Source organism: Mchenga conophoros, linkage group LG9 (assembly GCF_057382185.1).
Source record: "Mchenga conophoros isolate Kocher_MC1m ecotype Shallow Benthic linkage group LG9, M_conophoros_male_GT1.1, whole genome shotgun sequence".
In the NCBI taxonomy this organism is placed as follows: Eukaryota; Metazoa; Chordata; class Actinopteri; order Cichliformes; family Cichlidae; genus Mchenga; species Mchenga conophoros.
The window spans coordinates 26,671,317-26,688,296 of record NC_140534.1 but is presented as its reverse complement, the minus strand read 5'-3'; the positions used below and the strand labels follow the sequence as shown (position 1 = coordinate 26,688,296).

At 41.7% G+C, this 16,980-nt stretch overlaps 1 protein-coding gene and 1 long non-coding RNA gene across 3 annotated transcripts in view; both read left to right on the top strand.

Moving 5' to 3' along the window:
* The window catches only part of stau2 (staufen double-stranded RNA binding protein 2), a 106,077-nt gene that overhangs the window by 57,841 nt on the left and 31,256 nt on the right, over positions 1-16,980 (top strand). For both annotated transcript variants that reach the window (XM_085287284.1, XM_085287285.1), the window contains exon 13: positions 16,051-16,164. In XM_085287284.1, the coding sequence (XP_085143410.1) occupies positions 16,051-16,164 (114 nt within the window). The remainder of the gene's footprint in view (positions 1-16,050; positions 16,165-16,980) is intronic.
* Positions 10-8,061, top strand: LOC146567435 (uncharacterized). Its single transcript, XR_014893924.1, has 2 exons — positions 10-7,798; positions 7,889-8,061. It is a non-coding gene; the product is annotated as an uncharacterized LOC146567435 (long non-coding RNA).

Sequence of the window (16,980 nt, the reverse complement as noted above, 5' to 3'; positions counted from 1 at the left end):
AGATGCAAAAGAGGTGAACCTCTAAAATTTCTGTACATCTAAAAAATAATTTTTGTTACATGGTAAGTGGCCTGTGTTATGCCTTACTTTTGCAGTCTTACCAAACATTTTTAATTGGCAGTAATATAGGTGAATTCATTAAATGTGTCACTCTGTCACTGGAAGTACCTCAGCATAGTTAGTACAAAGTTCATATAAGCCTTAATAAGTGAGTGGCATGATATAACAACATTCTGTTTACAGCCTCATTGGTTGTCTGACAGATTTTGTTTCATTTCCATTGGACACCCTCTCAGATCTCAACATGCAGTTTGTTATTGGCGCAGAATAAAATAGGATGTTGACATCTTTGCTCCTAGGAAAAATTGGTGCTTGCCCATTGATTACATTAAAATCTTTAGCATTTTTGAGGCAACCAACTGATTGCCCAGAGAATATAACACTCTCAACCTCTGGGCAACTACTTTTAATAGCAAGGTGATTGCACAGGTCACCTAGTAGGAGGAAGCCTGTCTCCAAATAAAACACCTGAGTCAGCAACCCAGTATCACACCAACATGTGTAATAGACACGCTGGTCCACCGTGTCCATTTCACGCTTTGCCTCTCCAAAACATGAAACGGAAACTGCATTTCCAGCAGGGGAAGATAATATCTTTAAAGCCAACAAGTTGCTAGTGAGCAAAAATCATATAAAGTGTGTTCCAGGGTCCTTAATCATCAGAAATGATTAAGCTAGGTGGCTAATATGTATATACATGTAAATATGTTATTAATATCCGTTTAAACACTTTCCCGTGATTTTTTTGTATGTTGGCTTGAAATAAAATATCTCTCTGCTGTTATTGCAACTTCTGCATACATGTCCATTTCACATTTTTGAGAGGCAACACGTGGAATGGACACTGTGGACTAGCATGTCTATTACACACTTTGCTGGATATCTGGTCGGAGTTGGTCTCTACCAGTGAGCATAACCAGTTTCTGTCTTTCTTTGCAATAGGGGACTTGACTCAACTGGTTACCAGCTGGTTTTATTCTGGTTATATTTCTATCAAAAAGGAAGGTTGTCACCCATGTCATTTTGTTGCTAAATCGTCATCCTGTAGCTACTGCACCGCTATATATAGAGGAATTTCTGCTCCAGATCTATGAGGTTCTGGCTGGACTCCAAATGCAAGTTGTTAATATGAAATTCTGTTTAATGTGAATTTCTGCATATGTAGGTGCCAACAGATTTGAGGTTTTCACTGATTTTTCACAGTTAATCGCCATATCATTACAAACAGATTGATGCATCAAGACAGCAGCAATAGACAGAGTCGGTCTGCTGCTATCAGTCTGCAGTTAAATGGGATCGAGATGGCAATTACATGCAATATGTTTGTGATAATATGGCAATTAACTGTGATAAATCAGTTAAAAATCAAATCTTTTGGCATCTACATATACAGAAATTCACAAGTCGCTTTGACGATGCCAACTGAACGCAAGCGAATCTGATCACCATCTTTGAAGCAAATGTTTCTAAGTTTAAAAAAAAAGTTAAAAAATCTGAATTTTCCTGTTTTGCTCAGTGAACTTTCTTGCTGCTTTAACCTTTATTATTCTTGTGGAATAAAGTCTTGTCATTTAAACTGGATTCAATTATGTCATAAATTTAATAATTCCAACTAAAAAAAGTTAAAGACACCCCCCCCCCCCTTCTCCTCCAGCACTACACCCATACAGTAATCACACATGACATGACAGATGTTAGCATGACCATGCATAAATATGATCAACAACTGTGTCCAAATTCTTCTCCCTCTAGAACAGTGTTCTTCATCAGCCGTGTGTTTATAAAGAAGATATTTGGACAGTTAAAAAGAAAAATGAAAATACACATTTAAAGTATGTGCTAGAGGTTGCCGAGTCTACAGTATCTTAGAGTCATCACAGCGGTTGTCCTACAGCACAGTGGGACTTGTGTGTGGAGCGTACAACCTAGAACTGCTCGATAACACCCTATCCATTTTCTGTTTCTCACATTATTGGCACGCCGAGGATTTAAAGCTGGAACTAAACCTCACAGGTGTTTCTGTCAGTACTAGACTGGACGCACACATACACTTGCTCTTAGGTCTCTGTGCGTCCAAGAGGGAGACAACCCGCTGTCTGTTTTAATCTGTCCCGGCCGATCTGCTGCACATACCTCGCCACTGATACCAGCGCCTGCTCATTTAAGCTGCAGATGCTTTTTATCAGTTTGAGCGAAAACATTTTATCTTAACCTGCTGAGGGTTCCTTTGAAAGGCCTTTGTTATTGCTCTGAGCCTTCCTGTGTGTGTGTAACCTGAGAGAGCTCTGCTGCCTGGCCAAGCCCAGACACACTTGTACATATGCGCAAATACACACACACACACAGCAGGTTCTGTTTAGTGGAAATGGAAGAGCTGGGCAAAGCCTGTGTGTAAAGTTTAAGTTGGTGTTGTTGCCAAACATTACAAACTGTAACCCATTTCACATTGCTGCAAATATATTTGTCTGTTCATCCTCCCATGCGTTTCTGTGAATAAATACACAAACCATAATCGGTGTACTCACATATTCCCGTGTGCTTGTGTGTGTGTGCATGTGTGTGTGCGCATTTCTTAAGTGAGGAATTCAGGCTGTAATTGAGACACGCAGACAATATGTGTTCTATTGAGGGGATGTTTCATATCATGTGGGTTTGTAATGAGAACCTCTGGTTGCTTACAGAGCCATGCTAGGCAGGCTTTTTAATGCTTATGTATTCTTATGTGTTTTTGCGGCCAAATCACCACAGATTTCAAATGTTTTTGCCAAAAGCTGCACTTGTCTGCTTTTCCAGTGGTCACGTAATGTGCTGCTTTGTGTTGAGCCGTCTTCCTGTCAGCCATACTCAACAGCAAACGAGTAGTCAAATCCACACTAAGATCTTTTTAGCAATTTAATATTAATCTGCTTGTCTGATGTATAATTATTAGAAAAATGTAATTATGTCATCCAAGTGAGCGGATTACAGAGACCTCCTAGTAGTGGATTAAAGGAACAAATCAAAAACGAAGGACATTCTCATAGTGTCTGTTTCATCCATCCAGCGCTGCAAACAAAAGCCGGGGCCTACCTGCTAAGCCCCACTTTGATTTGATTGGAAAATGGCCTCTAGTGGAAGCTCCGATTGGATAAGCAACAGTGTGTTGTACTCATGCCAGCTTGGAGCAAGGATGCTGTCACTTATTCCAGTGTTTTTGTACGTATGTGTGTCTTTGTGTATTTGCTATTAATTTGGCTAGTGTGTTGTTGGCATGCTGGGTATGTGTGCTGGAAGTGGGGCAGAAACAAAACAAAGCAGGAGGTAATAGACAACACATGGAACAGGATGAAGAAGTGAATGAAAGCTACATAACAGATTCTCAGTTTCTGTGTCCACGTACCTTTTTTCTGGCCTACTACTTCTATCATGTTTCTGTATGTTATGTCCATTTCTACGTGTTTGACTCTGGTAGTCACCAGTCAGTTATTGCTGACCGCCTCATATTATTAAATGTTACCTCAGTAAGAAATGAGCTGGGGGAAAAGTTTATATAAGATATCGGTGATTGATGGAATGCTAATGATATTTTTTCCCATCAGCTCCACATGGTGCTATGGTACACATCTGGACCACAACAGATCTGCTGCTGTGGACCTGATTTATTCCTCCTCATGCCTTCATACCTGAATTTTATTTTTTAAAACTAAGCAGGCATTTATCAGAGCGGCACTTTCTGCTTGGCAGGATTTCACATATTTAAAAGTAGATAAATGGAAAAAGAAGGGAGTATAAATGTTATCAAAAGCAGTCACATATGTGTGCACCAATATTGAGTGTTTCAGCAGAAAATTCCTTTTCTTTATAAAATGTTTTCAGTCTACTTGCAGATTTATTTTCAAGATACTCACTTAATGCATTCCTGGTACTGGGATGTTTGTGAACAGGTTATGGAGTCACTAAGCATTCAGTCTACAGCAGTATTTTCCTTGAATTTTGCACATCTTAGATACTCCACAAGCTACTGGTCAAACTCTCAGCTCATGTCACACTTGGCAGAATGTGTTGGGGCACAATATCGCTCTTTCAGGTTGGCCTCATTTGTATTTATGTGCAAGCGCTTCAGGTCATGTTTCATGATTGTGTAGCGGGAGTAAAATGCAAGCCATTACTCTGCCTCTCCAGACAGTTGGGTCTTTAAAATATGAGAATATCTGTTCGGTCAGGTGCAAACAAGACAAGGCTGTACTGGGAGAAACTGGGTTTTACTACTTAAAAAAATCTAATTTTTCAGTTTGAAGTGTAAGAATGGGCTTCTCTGTAGATAAGGTCCACTATAATGGCAATGGTAATAGTGTTTTGCTCTTCATACTCTTAAAACCCTAAGCTATATAGTAAGGGGTGAAAGGGGGTAGCTTTTTTTCAGCAAAAGTTAGAATTTACACCCTTCCTGAGTTTGTATCTTGGATTTGCAGTGGGACACATGACAGAATCACTTTCTTAAGTGTAACCTAGTTTTCAACAAACCTGCAGAATTCTTACATTAAAGCATAACATATTAGATTACTTGATGTTTCCCAAACCATTCACAGAATCACAGTAAAAGGTGCACAATGAAATGTACAAATATGTAACCACTTATTGGATTAAAAAAACTGATAAGGTCTACTTACTTGGGTATGTATTACAGTGGACAGAGATCAGCTCACTGCACTGTCATTCCAGTCTGTGTCTAGAGGAGTTGATTTGTATCTACTGTGTCTATCAGTTCTGTCCAAAGCAATAACACAGTAGAGATATTAATCAGCTGAGTTATTTTAACTAGTCACGGCAGGCTTAACTTGGAAGATGGATTTGGAGAAAATGGAGGGATGTAGATGTTGCCGTGCTGGAGGCAGAACTTTTGTGGGGGGAAATCCCATGTTAATGAAAACACTATCCTTGGCGAGTGACTGGTGTTGATATCCATTCAGTGCAGTTCCCAGGATTTCTCACACTTATACGGTATTTGTTCTTCTCTCTACGCTTCCCTCTTTGGCTTTGCAGAAAAACCACTTCAAATGGTGCCGTCTCCACCTCGTACCCACCCTGGCACTTTCTGCACCACTCCCTTTCCACCTTTCCCTCTTCTCCAATCTCCATTGCTCACTCGCATCTCTCTGTATTAACATCAAACGCCTGATCTGGTACAAACGTTCAAAGACTCTAACAGTTTGTTTCCAACTTCCTTGTCATCATCTCATCCCTCTATTCTCTGTTTACTCTGGGATTTGCATTAGAAAATACATTTTGGGATGGCTAATCCCTGCACGTTTGATTTCCGCGGCAGGGTGATGGCTTCCAGCTGCGCTCTGCGGCATATTTGTGTGAAGAGCGATCTTCGAAAACAAGTTTTGTCGGTGGTATAAATCAGACCACTAATGCTGTGCTGGCTCGGCGCGCAGTCTCTGCTTACATGGTGGCCCTCCGTATGCGTGTTAGTGGATATGCCTGCGTCTGTGTGCTTGGCAAAACTGAGTGATGATGTTTTTACACCACAATCAAGCCCATTTGCAAACCTTTAAATCATATACCCTCAAGTGCGAGCGCAGCATATTGCAAATTTGAATATGCAGCATAATCGTTTTTTTACTCGCCTTTGTTCTCTTGTATTTTGATAGTATTGATCATATTTCATGTAATTCTCAAAACTACACTGTGATTGCAGTTTTGTGTCAGTGCAGGCTTAGCATTAGGAGACCGAGGGCGTGTTAACCGACCGCTTTGATTCCCAAACAGTTATTTATTTTTATTTTCTTCACATAAGCCGCCGTTCTCAGAAAGTCTCCAGCCTGGATGCTTCTATTCATTGCGACTCCTTCTCAACTGAGTGAGCTGTTTCACAAGCTGCAGACAAAGTCACAAGTGATCTGTTGACAATTTAATGATATAAAATCACAGAATGAAAATGCCCCCTTTGTGTTGTTTTCTGTCCCCAAATCTCTCTGGATATTTGGTTCGTACTATGATAACTGTGACCACAGAACAGCGTAATGTTACAATAGCAATTTCATGAATGTTTTCTTTTACCACTTAAAAAAATTCTGCACGACTTGTGGGCATTTTATTTTAGCACTGAGAAAACAAACACTATCCATTTTTACCTCACCGACCCTGACGATCCAATCCCCGGTTGCAAAGACTTGTCTTAGGATTGGTGGGACTTCAGCAGAGATGCAGCTGCTGGCCTGATCTGTTGCGGTGAAGAGATGGTGGTGGTGGTCGTGAGAGCAGAGCTGCTGATTTAAGTTAATAGATGCTTCCATCCTCATCCGCGGCCACAAGCTGTGGGCAGCTACTTAAAGAATGAGATTACAATAAAGTGATCATTTTTGAAGTTGTAAAAAAACATTGGCTTTTACAAAAGTTACAGAAATGCCCATAATAGCTATCTTAATGCTCCTAAATATGAAACCACAGTAAGTGACAGAGTAGTCGTGGACTGTTGACTATAGTTTCATTCTTACATTTGAGTGGTATCAGTCTCTTGAAGGGAGGTAAGGGTATTTCCCAAAGTGTCTGCTATCTCTTTACTAAATGAAGGTGTGTCTGTGTGTGTGCCTGTGTGTATCTAGTTGTTTTGGTGTATTGGTGGGGACCTGATAAGCTGAAGTGTTAAGTTTGGAGTTCTATTTAATAGACCCTTGTAAATGTATTGCTGTACAGTTATTCTGTCTTTTCAAAAGCAGTAATGGTGCGTGTGTGTACATTTGTGCTCCTCTATTTGACTTTGGTGTTTGTGTTTTTATTATAGACACACACACTGAGCTCAACATAGATGCTGGCCTCTGCAGATCGCACTAGATAATGTCATATTTCTGGATTTCAGTTCAAGACCAGCGTTGTTGAATTACTGCAGCTAAATTTTGGCACCCTGAATCAGCTGTGTGTTTTGCTGACACACCCCATTCCTCCTGCCATGATAGACTTCACTCACTCCTGCTGCAGAGTTTAAAGGGCCCTGCACTGGTTTCTATAAATCGCAATTCCGAAAGAGTAATCAAGAGGATCGTTCTAGGGAGAAATAGCTTTTATGGACTATAGGAGATATTAAAATGTTCGTATCTGTTTAAACACACAGTAATGTTTTTCTAGCTGTTGAAAAAAAGTGGATAATTGCTCTGATCTTCGAATCAGTAACTGCTCTGCTGCTACTTTGGACCTTTGGCTCCTTACATTTGTAATTTTAACCTCAGTTATTGTCTCTTTGCATTATTGCTTGCTTAAAGGTACAGTGTGTAAAATCCCACTACTAGATGTCATTATATTAGAGATTGCAGTCAACTTAATTCGTGTTTTTTACCCCTCACAATTCAAGTACATAATCCTATCTATGGTGGCCACAGTAGGACAAACAGGCAGATTGTAGGCTGTCAATCCACCGTTTACCGCAGCTGTCAATATCGCTAGTGTCAGGGTCCTGGGTCTGAGCAACCCAGGATCCCTGAGCAGTTATGAATTATATTATTATTACTATATGTATTTTGGTGTTGCTGCTGCTCTTCTCCATGCTTGTAGATGTGAGTGTGTGTGTGTGTGTGTGTCTGCGGGTATGCTTGGAGGATGGAGCTCAGCCACCTGCAGGCCTGAGGGGTGTGGCCCTGCGGAAGGACTGGCCACACCCGAAGTCACACACCTGCTGCTGATCAGGCCTCGTCGGGGGAGCTACTTAGGAGAGAGTTGGAGCTCCCACCAACGCGGGATCATTTCCTTGAGATTCCACGTTAGTCGTCCCATTGAATTGAGTTAATGTGTGTAAGTGTATGCCCGCGGTTATTTGTGTCCTGACGGCTGCGTCTATTGTTTCCCGCAGGAGGAGCGTGGAAGGCACGAAGAGCAGCGAGCACCGGGGGGTGCTGACACGGGAGCGGAGAGCACAGAGACACGAACTATTCACGCAGAGACACGACACGGGAGTCTGGGAGAACACGGGGATTTATTGTTGTTTTTGTTCCACTCTGTAAATAAACACACTGTTTATACATAGAGCACCGCGCCTGGGTCCTCCTTTCCCCACATCCCCACGGTCTGCCAGCCAGACCGTGACAGCTAGAGTTTCGATATGCTGTGTTGATCTTTAGGATGTTCGAGCCTAACATTAGCTAGCATATTGTTAGCTTTTAAACAGCTGATCTGAGATGTGAGGCTCACATGTCTAATCTGCTGACAATAAATGACTGTGACAATTTTAGGAATAAATGAGCAATTTTATGCATGTTTTATACAGTGGGGCAAAAAAGTATTTAGTCAGCCACCGATTGTGCAAGTTCCCCCACTTAAAATGATGACAGAGGTCAGTAATTTGCACCAGAGGTACACTTCAACTGTGAGAGACAGAATGTGAAAAAAAAATCCATGAATCCACATGGTAGGATTTGTAAAGAATTTATTCGTAAATTAGGGTGGAAAATAAGTATTTGGTCACCTCAAACAAGGAAAATCTCTGGCTCTCACAGACCTGTAACGTCTTCTGTAAGAAGCTTTTCTGTCCCCCACTCGTTACCTGTATGAATGGCACCTGTTTGAACTCATCATCTGTATAAAAGACACCTGTCCACAGCCTCAAACAGTCAGACTCCAAACTCCGCCATGGCCAAGACCAAAGAGCTTTCGAAGGACACCAGGAAAAGTATTGTAGACCTGCACCAGACTGGGAAGAGTGAATCTACAATAGGCAAGCAGCTTGGTGTGAAAAAATCAACTGTGGGAGCAATCATAAGAAAATGGAAGACATACAAGACCACTGATAATCTCCCTCGATCTGGGGCTCCACGCAAGATCTCATCCCGTGGGGTCAAAATGATCATGAGAACGGTGAGCAAAGATCCCAGAACCACACGGGGGGACCTGGTGAATGACCTGCAGAGAGCTGGGACCAAAGTAACAAAGGTCACCATCAGTAACACACTACAACAGCAGGGAATCAAATCCCGCAGTGCCAGACGTGTTCCGCTGCTGAAGCCAGTGCATGTCCAGGCCCGTCTGAAGTTTGCCAGAGAGCACATGGATGATACAGCAGAGGATTGGGAGAATGTCATGTGGTCAGATGAAACCAAAGTAGAACTTTTTGGTATAAACTGAACTCGTCGTGTTTGGAGGAAGAAGAATACTGAGTTGCATCCCAAGAACACCATACCTACTGTGAAGCATGGGGGTGGAAACATCATGCTATGGGGCTGTTTTTCTGCCAAGGGGACAGGACGACTGATCCGTGTTAAGGACAGAATGAATGGGGCCATGTATCGTGAGATTTTGAGCCAAAACCTCCTTCCATCAGTGAGAACTTTGAAGATGAAACGAGGCTGGGTCTTCCAACATGACAATGATCCAAAACACACCGCCCGGGCAACAAAGGAGTGGCTCCGTAAGAAGCATTTGAAAGTCCTGGAGTGGCCTAGCCAGTCTCCAGACCTCAACCCCATAGAAAATCTGTGGCGGGAGTTGAAAGTCCGTGTTGCTCGGCGACAACCCCAAAACATCACTGCTCTTGAGAAGATCTGCATGGAGGAATGGGCCAAAATACCAGCTACTGTGTGTGCAAACCTGGTAAAGACCTATAGTAAACGTTTGACCTCTGTTATTGCCAACAAAGGTTATGTTACAAAGTATTGAGTTGTATTTTTGTTATTGACCAAATACTTATTTTCCACCCTGATTTACGAATAAATTCTTTACAAATCCTACCATGTGGATTCATGGATTTTTTTTTTTCACATTCTGTCTCTCACAGTTGAAGTGTACCTCTGGTGCAAATTACTGACCTCTGTCATCATTTTAGGTGGGGGAACTTGCACAATCGGTGGCTGACTAAATACTTTTTTGCCCCACTGTATGTTACAGCTCTGACTTCATATAAAGTTTTAAAGAACTATTTGTGATCTTTAAATTACAAGTAACTTATTAGCCACAGTATGTATGTAGCCTGTCTCTAGTTACATGCAAAAAAAATGAGCCACGGTGTTCCAGATGGTGCTTGCTCCTATATATTCCTAATGGGTTATTACCTAAAAGGTTTGTTTATTTTGTTAGAAGATGTAATTGCACACCAATCTATGTATATGTCTGATTACATCATTCTTTTTTTCTCTTAAATAACCTCAAAAAATAACTTTTTGTACCAATCAAAATACGATCTTATCTGTTTTGCTAAAACAGCAGCCTTCAGACTGTGTCAGCAGTTGAAACAGATACCTTTTACAAATTTTGAAAAGGCTTGCATGCCTGACATGTGTGATTGCAGTAAAATATTCCATTGTTAATTTTTCTCATGTCACTCATTGCACTTATTTTAGCAAACTCCTCTGGGAAGTTTCTGATAATGGACTGGTTTCAATAGAAGGTCGAACTTGCTTTGTTCTTTTTCTTAGGACATCTCTCTGTGATTCAGGCAAAGTGCACTTAAAGTTTTTAAGAGCAGCCACTTTGTTTGCCTTCAACCTCCTGCCCATTATAGAAGCCAAAGGTATATTAACAGAGTCCTTCGAACACTCACAGGCCTTTGAGTCCTCACTGAAGTTGCTCAACATGGACTTCTAATTGGTTCTCACCAACAATGCCAGCCTGGGAGACTTTATTGTGAAGTCCAAGTTATTTCTGCGATTTTTGACTGTGTGCCACTCACACTCAGTTTAGTGTGCAGTCACATGGAGAACGTGACTACACAGATATTTGTATTCATAGTTACCTTAACAGCGTTGTGTAGCACAATCCTCATTGTGGATTGCTTGAATTTGGATATTTTACCTGTATTTTTGTCTGTGGACGTGCATATTTGTGCACTAAAGATAAATTCTTAGCATGGCTGCAAGAGCGATGACTGCAGTTGTGTTTCAGTTTGTGCATGTTCATGTTTGTTCAAATGAGGAGGAGCACTGGAGCTATCCAGCTTTAGAAGCCAGATGTCAAAGGTCGTTCCACATTAGTGCCGCCGATCAATCGCAGGCCTTGCATAACTTTCCTGCCTCTTTGTCTCTGAAGGAAGTGGATTAGAGGCTGTTTTCTGTGATGGGACCTGGGATGATTAGTTTGGCCTGTTTAGAATGCATGCGCTCACAGATGCATGCAAACATGCACTCAAAACAGACGGCCTGGATGGTAGAATAGACCTTTGTTTTTAAGATGCTCATTTATTTTAGTTTCCAACAAATCATCATAAATCAGATGATGCCATTATGTTCTTTGATGCTGGGAGATCACGAAAATTTCTGTCCTTCCTCTAGGTCACAGTCTCTGGTAAATACTCATAATCAGGCACTTTTATCAAAAAGCCACCAAGAAAGAAAACCCTCCTGTTGATGTTTGGTGACTTGCCAACTTTGCTATTTTAGCTGCAATTTTGCTGTTAGCTTGACTACGTCATGTGTACTTTTATGATCCAGTATCATACAGCGTGTCAGGGGCATTACAGGCTTAAAGAGGAAGTGTTTCCAGCTCCAGATCTCAGAGGGGGGACTGTAACATATACCCCAAAGAAAACAAAGCATAATCGACCAAGAGCTGTGCTAGGGGATAGCCAAATTCATTAGGATACTTTGGATATGATCCAGTAGTTGTTAAGATATTTAAGTGTAGGAAATCTCAGGGGGAGGTCAGAAAGAAACCCTACTCCTTACATAGTTTTGCAGCTAAATGGTAATGACAAATAATGAATACAGCCCTGTAGTTGGATAAGTTGTTCACAAAATAGATGGAATCAACACCTTTACCTGGTGCCGTAGAGATCCCAGGAGCTACTTTGTTGGTGGGAGTTTGCCCCAGTATTGTGTCTCAAGGCAAATTGGTCCTGGGTAGGACCAGATGAAAAGCGATTCAAAACACCACTATGAAGAGAAAACGAACAAGGGCTGATTGATCCATGATCGACTGATCTACGTTGCTATTCTCACCCCTGGCCATGACCAAAGTGACCAAAACAATGAGATTTCTGATGCAAGCGTCATTAGAACGTTCCATCAGAGAGTATCTGGAATCAGCCTTTGAAATAGGATGAGGAGCTCCATAACTCCAGAGGGACTTGGAGCAGAGCCACTACTCCTCCACAATGAAAGTAGGCAGTTGAGGTGGTCTGGAGATCTGACTAGGATACTTCCTGGGTGAGGTGTTTCAGGAATGCCCTCTCCTGAGGCAGATCCAAGACACAGTGGAAAGATTCCATCTTTTGGCTATTTTAAGAATATCTTGGTGTCCCCCTGAAGATCTGGACAAATTGGCCAGGACAAAGGAGGTCTGGGTGTCTGCTTACACTGCCGACTCAGACTCAGATAAGCAGTGGATGGATGGATGAAAACAAGTTTATACAGGTAGTGCAGAATTATTAGGCAAGTTGTATTTTTGAGGAATAATTTTATTATTGAACAACAACCATGTTCTCAATGAACCCAAAAAACCCATTAATATCAAAGCTGAATGTTTTTGGAAGTAGTTTTTAGTTTGTTTTTAGTTTTAGCTATTTTAGGGGGATATCTGTGTGTGCAGGTGACTATTACTGTGCATAATTATTAGGCAACTTAACAAAAAACAAATATATACCCATTTCAATTATTTATTTTTACCAGTGAAACCAATATAACATCTCCACATTCACAAATATACATTTCTGACATTCAAAAACAAAACAAAACCAAATCAGCGACCAATATAGCCACCTTTCTTTGCAAGGACACTCAAAAGCCTGCCATCCATGGATTCTGTCAGTGTTTTGATCTGTTCACCATCAACATTGCGTGCAGCAGCAACCACAGCCTCCCAGACACTGTTCAGAGAGGTGTACTGTTTTCCCTCCTTGTAAATCTCACATTTGATGATGGACCACAGGTTCTCAATGGGGTTCAGATCAGGTGAACAAGGAGGCCATGTCATTAGTTTTTCTTCTTTTATACCCTTTCTTGCCAGCCACGCTGTGGAGTACTTGGAGCATGGAGCGTGTGATGGAGCATTGTCCTGCATGAAAATCATGTTTTTCTTGAAGGATGCAGACTTCTTCCTGTACCACTGCTTGAAGAAGGTGTCTTCCAGAAACTGGCAGTAGGACTGGGAGTTGAGCTTGACTCCATCCTCAACCCGAAAAGGCCCCACAAGCTCATCTTTGATGATACCAGCCCAAACCAGTACTCCACCTCCACCTTGCTGGCATCTGAGTCGGACTGGAGCTCTCTGCCCTTTACCAATCCAGCCACGGGCCCATCCATCTGGCCCATCAAGACTCACTCTCATTTCATCAGTCCATAAAACCTTAGAAAAACCAGTCTTGAGATATTTCTTGGCCCAGTCTTGACGTTTCAGCTTGTGTGTCTTGTTCAGTGGTGGTCGTCTTTCAGTCTTTCTTACCTTGGCCATGTCTCTGAGTATTGCACACCTTGTGCTTTTGGGCACTCCAGTGATGTTGCAGCTCTGAAATATGGCCAAACTGGTGGCAAGTGGCATCTTGGCAGCTGCACGCTTGACTTTTCTCAGTTCATGGGCAGTTATTTTGCGCCTTGGTTTTTCCACACGCTTCTTGCGACCCTGTTGACTATTTTGAATGAAACGCTTGATTGTTCGATGATCACGCTTCAGAAGCTTTGCAATTTTGAGACTGCTGCATCCCTCTGCAAGATATCTCACTATTTTTGACTTTTCTGAGCCTGTCAAGTCCTTCTTTTGACCCATTTTGCCAAAGGAAAGGACGTTGCCTAATAATTATGCACACCTGATATAGGGTGTTGATGTCATTAGACCACACCCCTTCTCATTACAGAGTTGCACATCACCTAATATGCTTAATTGGTAGTAGGCTTTCGAGCCTATACAGCTTGGAGTAAGACAACATGCATGAAGAGGATGATGTGGACAAAATACTCATTTGCCTAATAATTCTGCACTCCCTGTAGTTAATAATTTTGTCATGACCAAAGGCAACAGAGCTGCCACTTACCTTACTCTGTGTATGAGAGCTCCTGATCTCTGCCCGTTCAAAGTCAGCATACTGACTTTGTAATTTGTACTCACTATTAGCTAAAAATACACACGTGTACCCTCGCAGACAATGGCAGAAGTTGTGAATTATAAGAAATCTGATATGCATATAAGTGTATATCTCCTTCCAGTGAACAACTTTAAAAGAACGCCTGTTTCCTCCAGCACCATTAAGGGCCTCACCCTCAGCTGGAGTCCTGACAGCTTATGACAGACGAACCGTGCAGAGTACCCGCTGATCAGACAGCGTGATTACACCATACATCACAGGTTCCTAAACACAGGCCTCCATCCTGCCTAAACGCACCAGCATACGGGGCAGTTAAACACATACAAAGATTTGTATGTGTCTCTGTGTTCAGACGCTGAAGTATAACTGTGTAGTCTAAACTTAGTCACACATGGTTATTGCTCAAGAATATGAGTATTTTTAGCTCATTTGCAAACTTTGTGCCATAGGATTACTGTTGCAAAACCTTTTTTTTCTTACCCCAAAAAGTACCTCTTTTTTTCACCCCTCCTTTCTGTCTTTTCCTCTCTTTAATGTTGAAGTCTAGACAATTTATTGGAGAATAACTTGTCAGGGAATGCTTTTTTCTGTGGCTCACTTTACTGCATTAATGATTCATACACATTTAAAATAGCTTTCCACAGTTTATCACCGTGGCCCCATCTCTTCATCAGCAGGTTTGCATGAATTTTCCCACAAGTGTGTGCATGTTTTGGATGTAACATGACGAGCGCACACAAACATATCTTTGTGTGCGCATATTCATATCTCTGTGTGAGTATATATTATGATGGGTGTGTGGGTATGTGAGTGTGTGTGTGTCACGATGGGTCTGTGTCTTTAGGCAGACTTCAGTGTGTCTGGCTGGCTGATCGTAACTCACTGGGAGGGAAAGGCACACATCTCGTTCTGGAAGCTTTCAGTCACAGATCGTATACAGCCACTTTGGTGTGCATACCCTCTCACACACACACACACACACACGTTCAGCTTGTACAACCACTGAATTAAGGTCTAGATAAGATGAAACTTTAATCCAGTCGGATAGTTGGTGCACAGAGGAGCACACACAGGTTTGTGCTTATAACACACATTTTCTGTTAATTGGCATGAAATGATTCTACTCAGACAACTAAAATATGACGAAGCTCACTGCACACTTGTTGTTTAGAGATTTTGCAGTTACTGATATCAAAATATTTGCTAGAATACATGCTGTAATGTAAGTGATGCATAAGATTGTGTGTGATTAGGCTTATATATGATGAGAGTTTGAAGCTTGTGCCCTTTTGTACTGCAGAAGCTTGAAGCTGTGTTACAGTGATAATCTTCCATACCTGAATACTTGTTTTTTTTACCCTTTTTCTCACTCAAATGTGAAGTCACTGTCTTGTTCCTTCTGTCCTGTTGTCTTTCTGCATCAGTCAGATATTTTACTCCTTTCGGTTACCTCACAGTTATTGAGAAACCTACTTTTTATTCAGATGCCTGCAGCTGTCTTGGACCGAAGTAGGGCAGGCTAGTACGCAGATGAACCAATGCAAATACAGATACATGCACAGAGTGAGAGCTAGTAAGAAGTAGGGCAGACAAGCAGGCAGTATTACCAAAAGCCCTTGGATATCAGGGGCAGGCTGTCCCAGAGGAGCATCATGTCATAACAGTCCTGATTGCACACCATTTAGGAATGCCTGCAGAGTTAACCTTTCAGTGATGAGGGGTCACCAGTGATGTGATCACTAACCCCTCTGATGCTTCCCTGCCAACTGCATATACACACTCTTGCATTCATTCTCCCCTAATGCCATCTCTGTACGGTGTGGGATAATTGCCCACAAATGCTCCTTGGTGGCTATTAGACATGGAAGATTTACTCTCAAGCCAACCACTTCAAAAAATATTGTATCCCACTAAAAGCTTGAGATGCTTCAGTTCCCTTGTGTTTTCTGCGTTGATTTCTTTTTTCCTGCATTATCTGAGGTAACTCACTTTATCTGCCTGCCTCTGTCCAGGTGCAGTACAGCGATGCGCAGAGTGGTAAGGATTTTGTGACCTATCTGACTCTCTCCCCTGTGCAAATGACTTTCCACGGCACTGGGAGCACCCTCCAAGCCAGCCATGACCAGGTGAGTCTGCTTAGATGCATTCAGTATTGTGTAAAAGTTGTATACAATAACAGTAAAGTGAGGATGTTTTTAAAAAATATGCCCATTTTTTTGTTTGTTTTGTTTTTGTGGTTATCAATGAACTGAATGTAAAGTACACTAAACAAAAAACCCACAACATCCATGCTTTATTAAAGCACAAGTTAGCAGTTTACCTCTGGAGTCAATTACTTTATGACTTTTTTAAGGGTCCAGTGTAATGTGTTAAAACATCAAAGTCAAACTCCGTGTTTCAAACAAACTAACAATCAAGGCCATTGACTACCAGCTTCAGTGTTCTGCAGAGAAAGTCATGTCAGTCAAAGAAGTCCAGTCGCTTTGAGGAGACTGATAACATGATGTAACAAATCCATAACAGACCCTGCCATGTTTTCATGCTCTCTAGCATACTTCTTTTATTAACCGGTTGCTGTTACAAACACATGGCTGCAGCTTTTCGGCTCGCAGCCGAACATACACACCAACAACAACAACAACAACAACAACACAGTCAGGACACAGCACAGATTTTAATGCACGGGAGGCGTGATGAGCTGATGCAGCTCTGGTGTGTCAGCCTCCCTGCAGCAGTGCTACAGAGCACACCCCGCCACATACCCCCATCACCCGACTGAGTCTTTTTTAAGTTGCTTAAAATGTATTTTGATGCATCCACAGCAGTATGACGCTTCTGTGCTGATCCTTGTGTTTACTTTGTCAAACTGGGGGGTTTCCTACCATAACACATTTTAAGAAGTACATTGACTATAGATATATCCACTTTAAAAAAACTGAAAT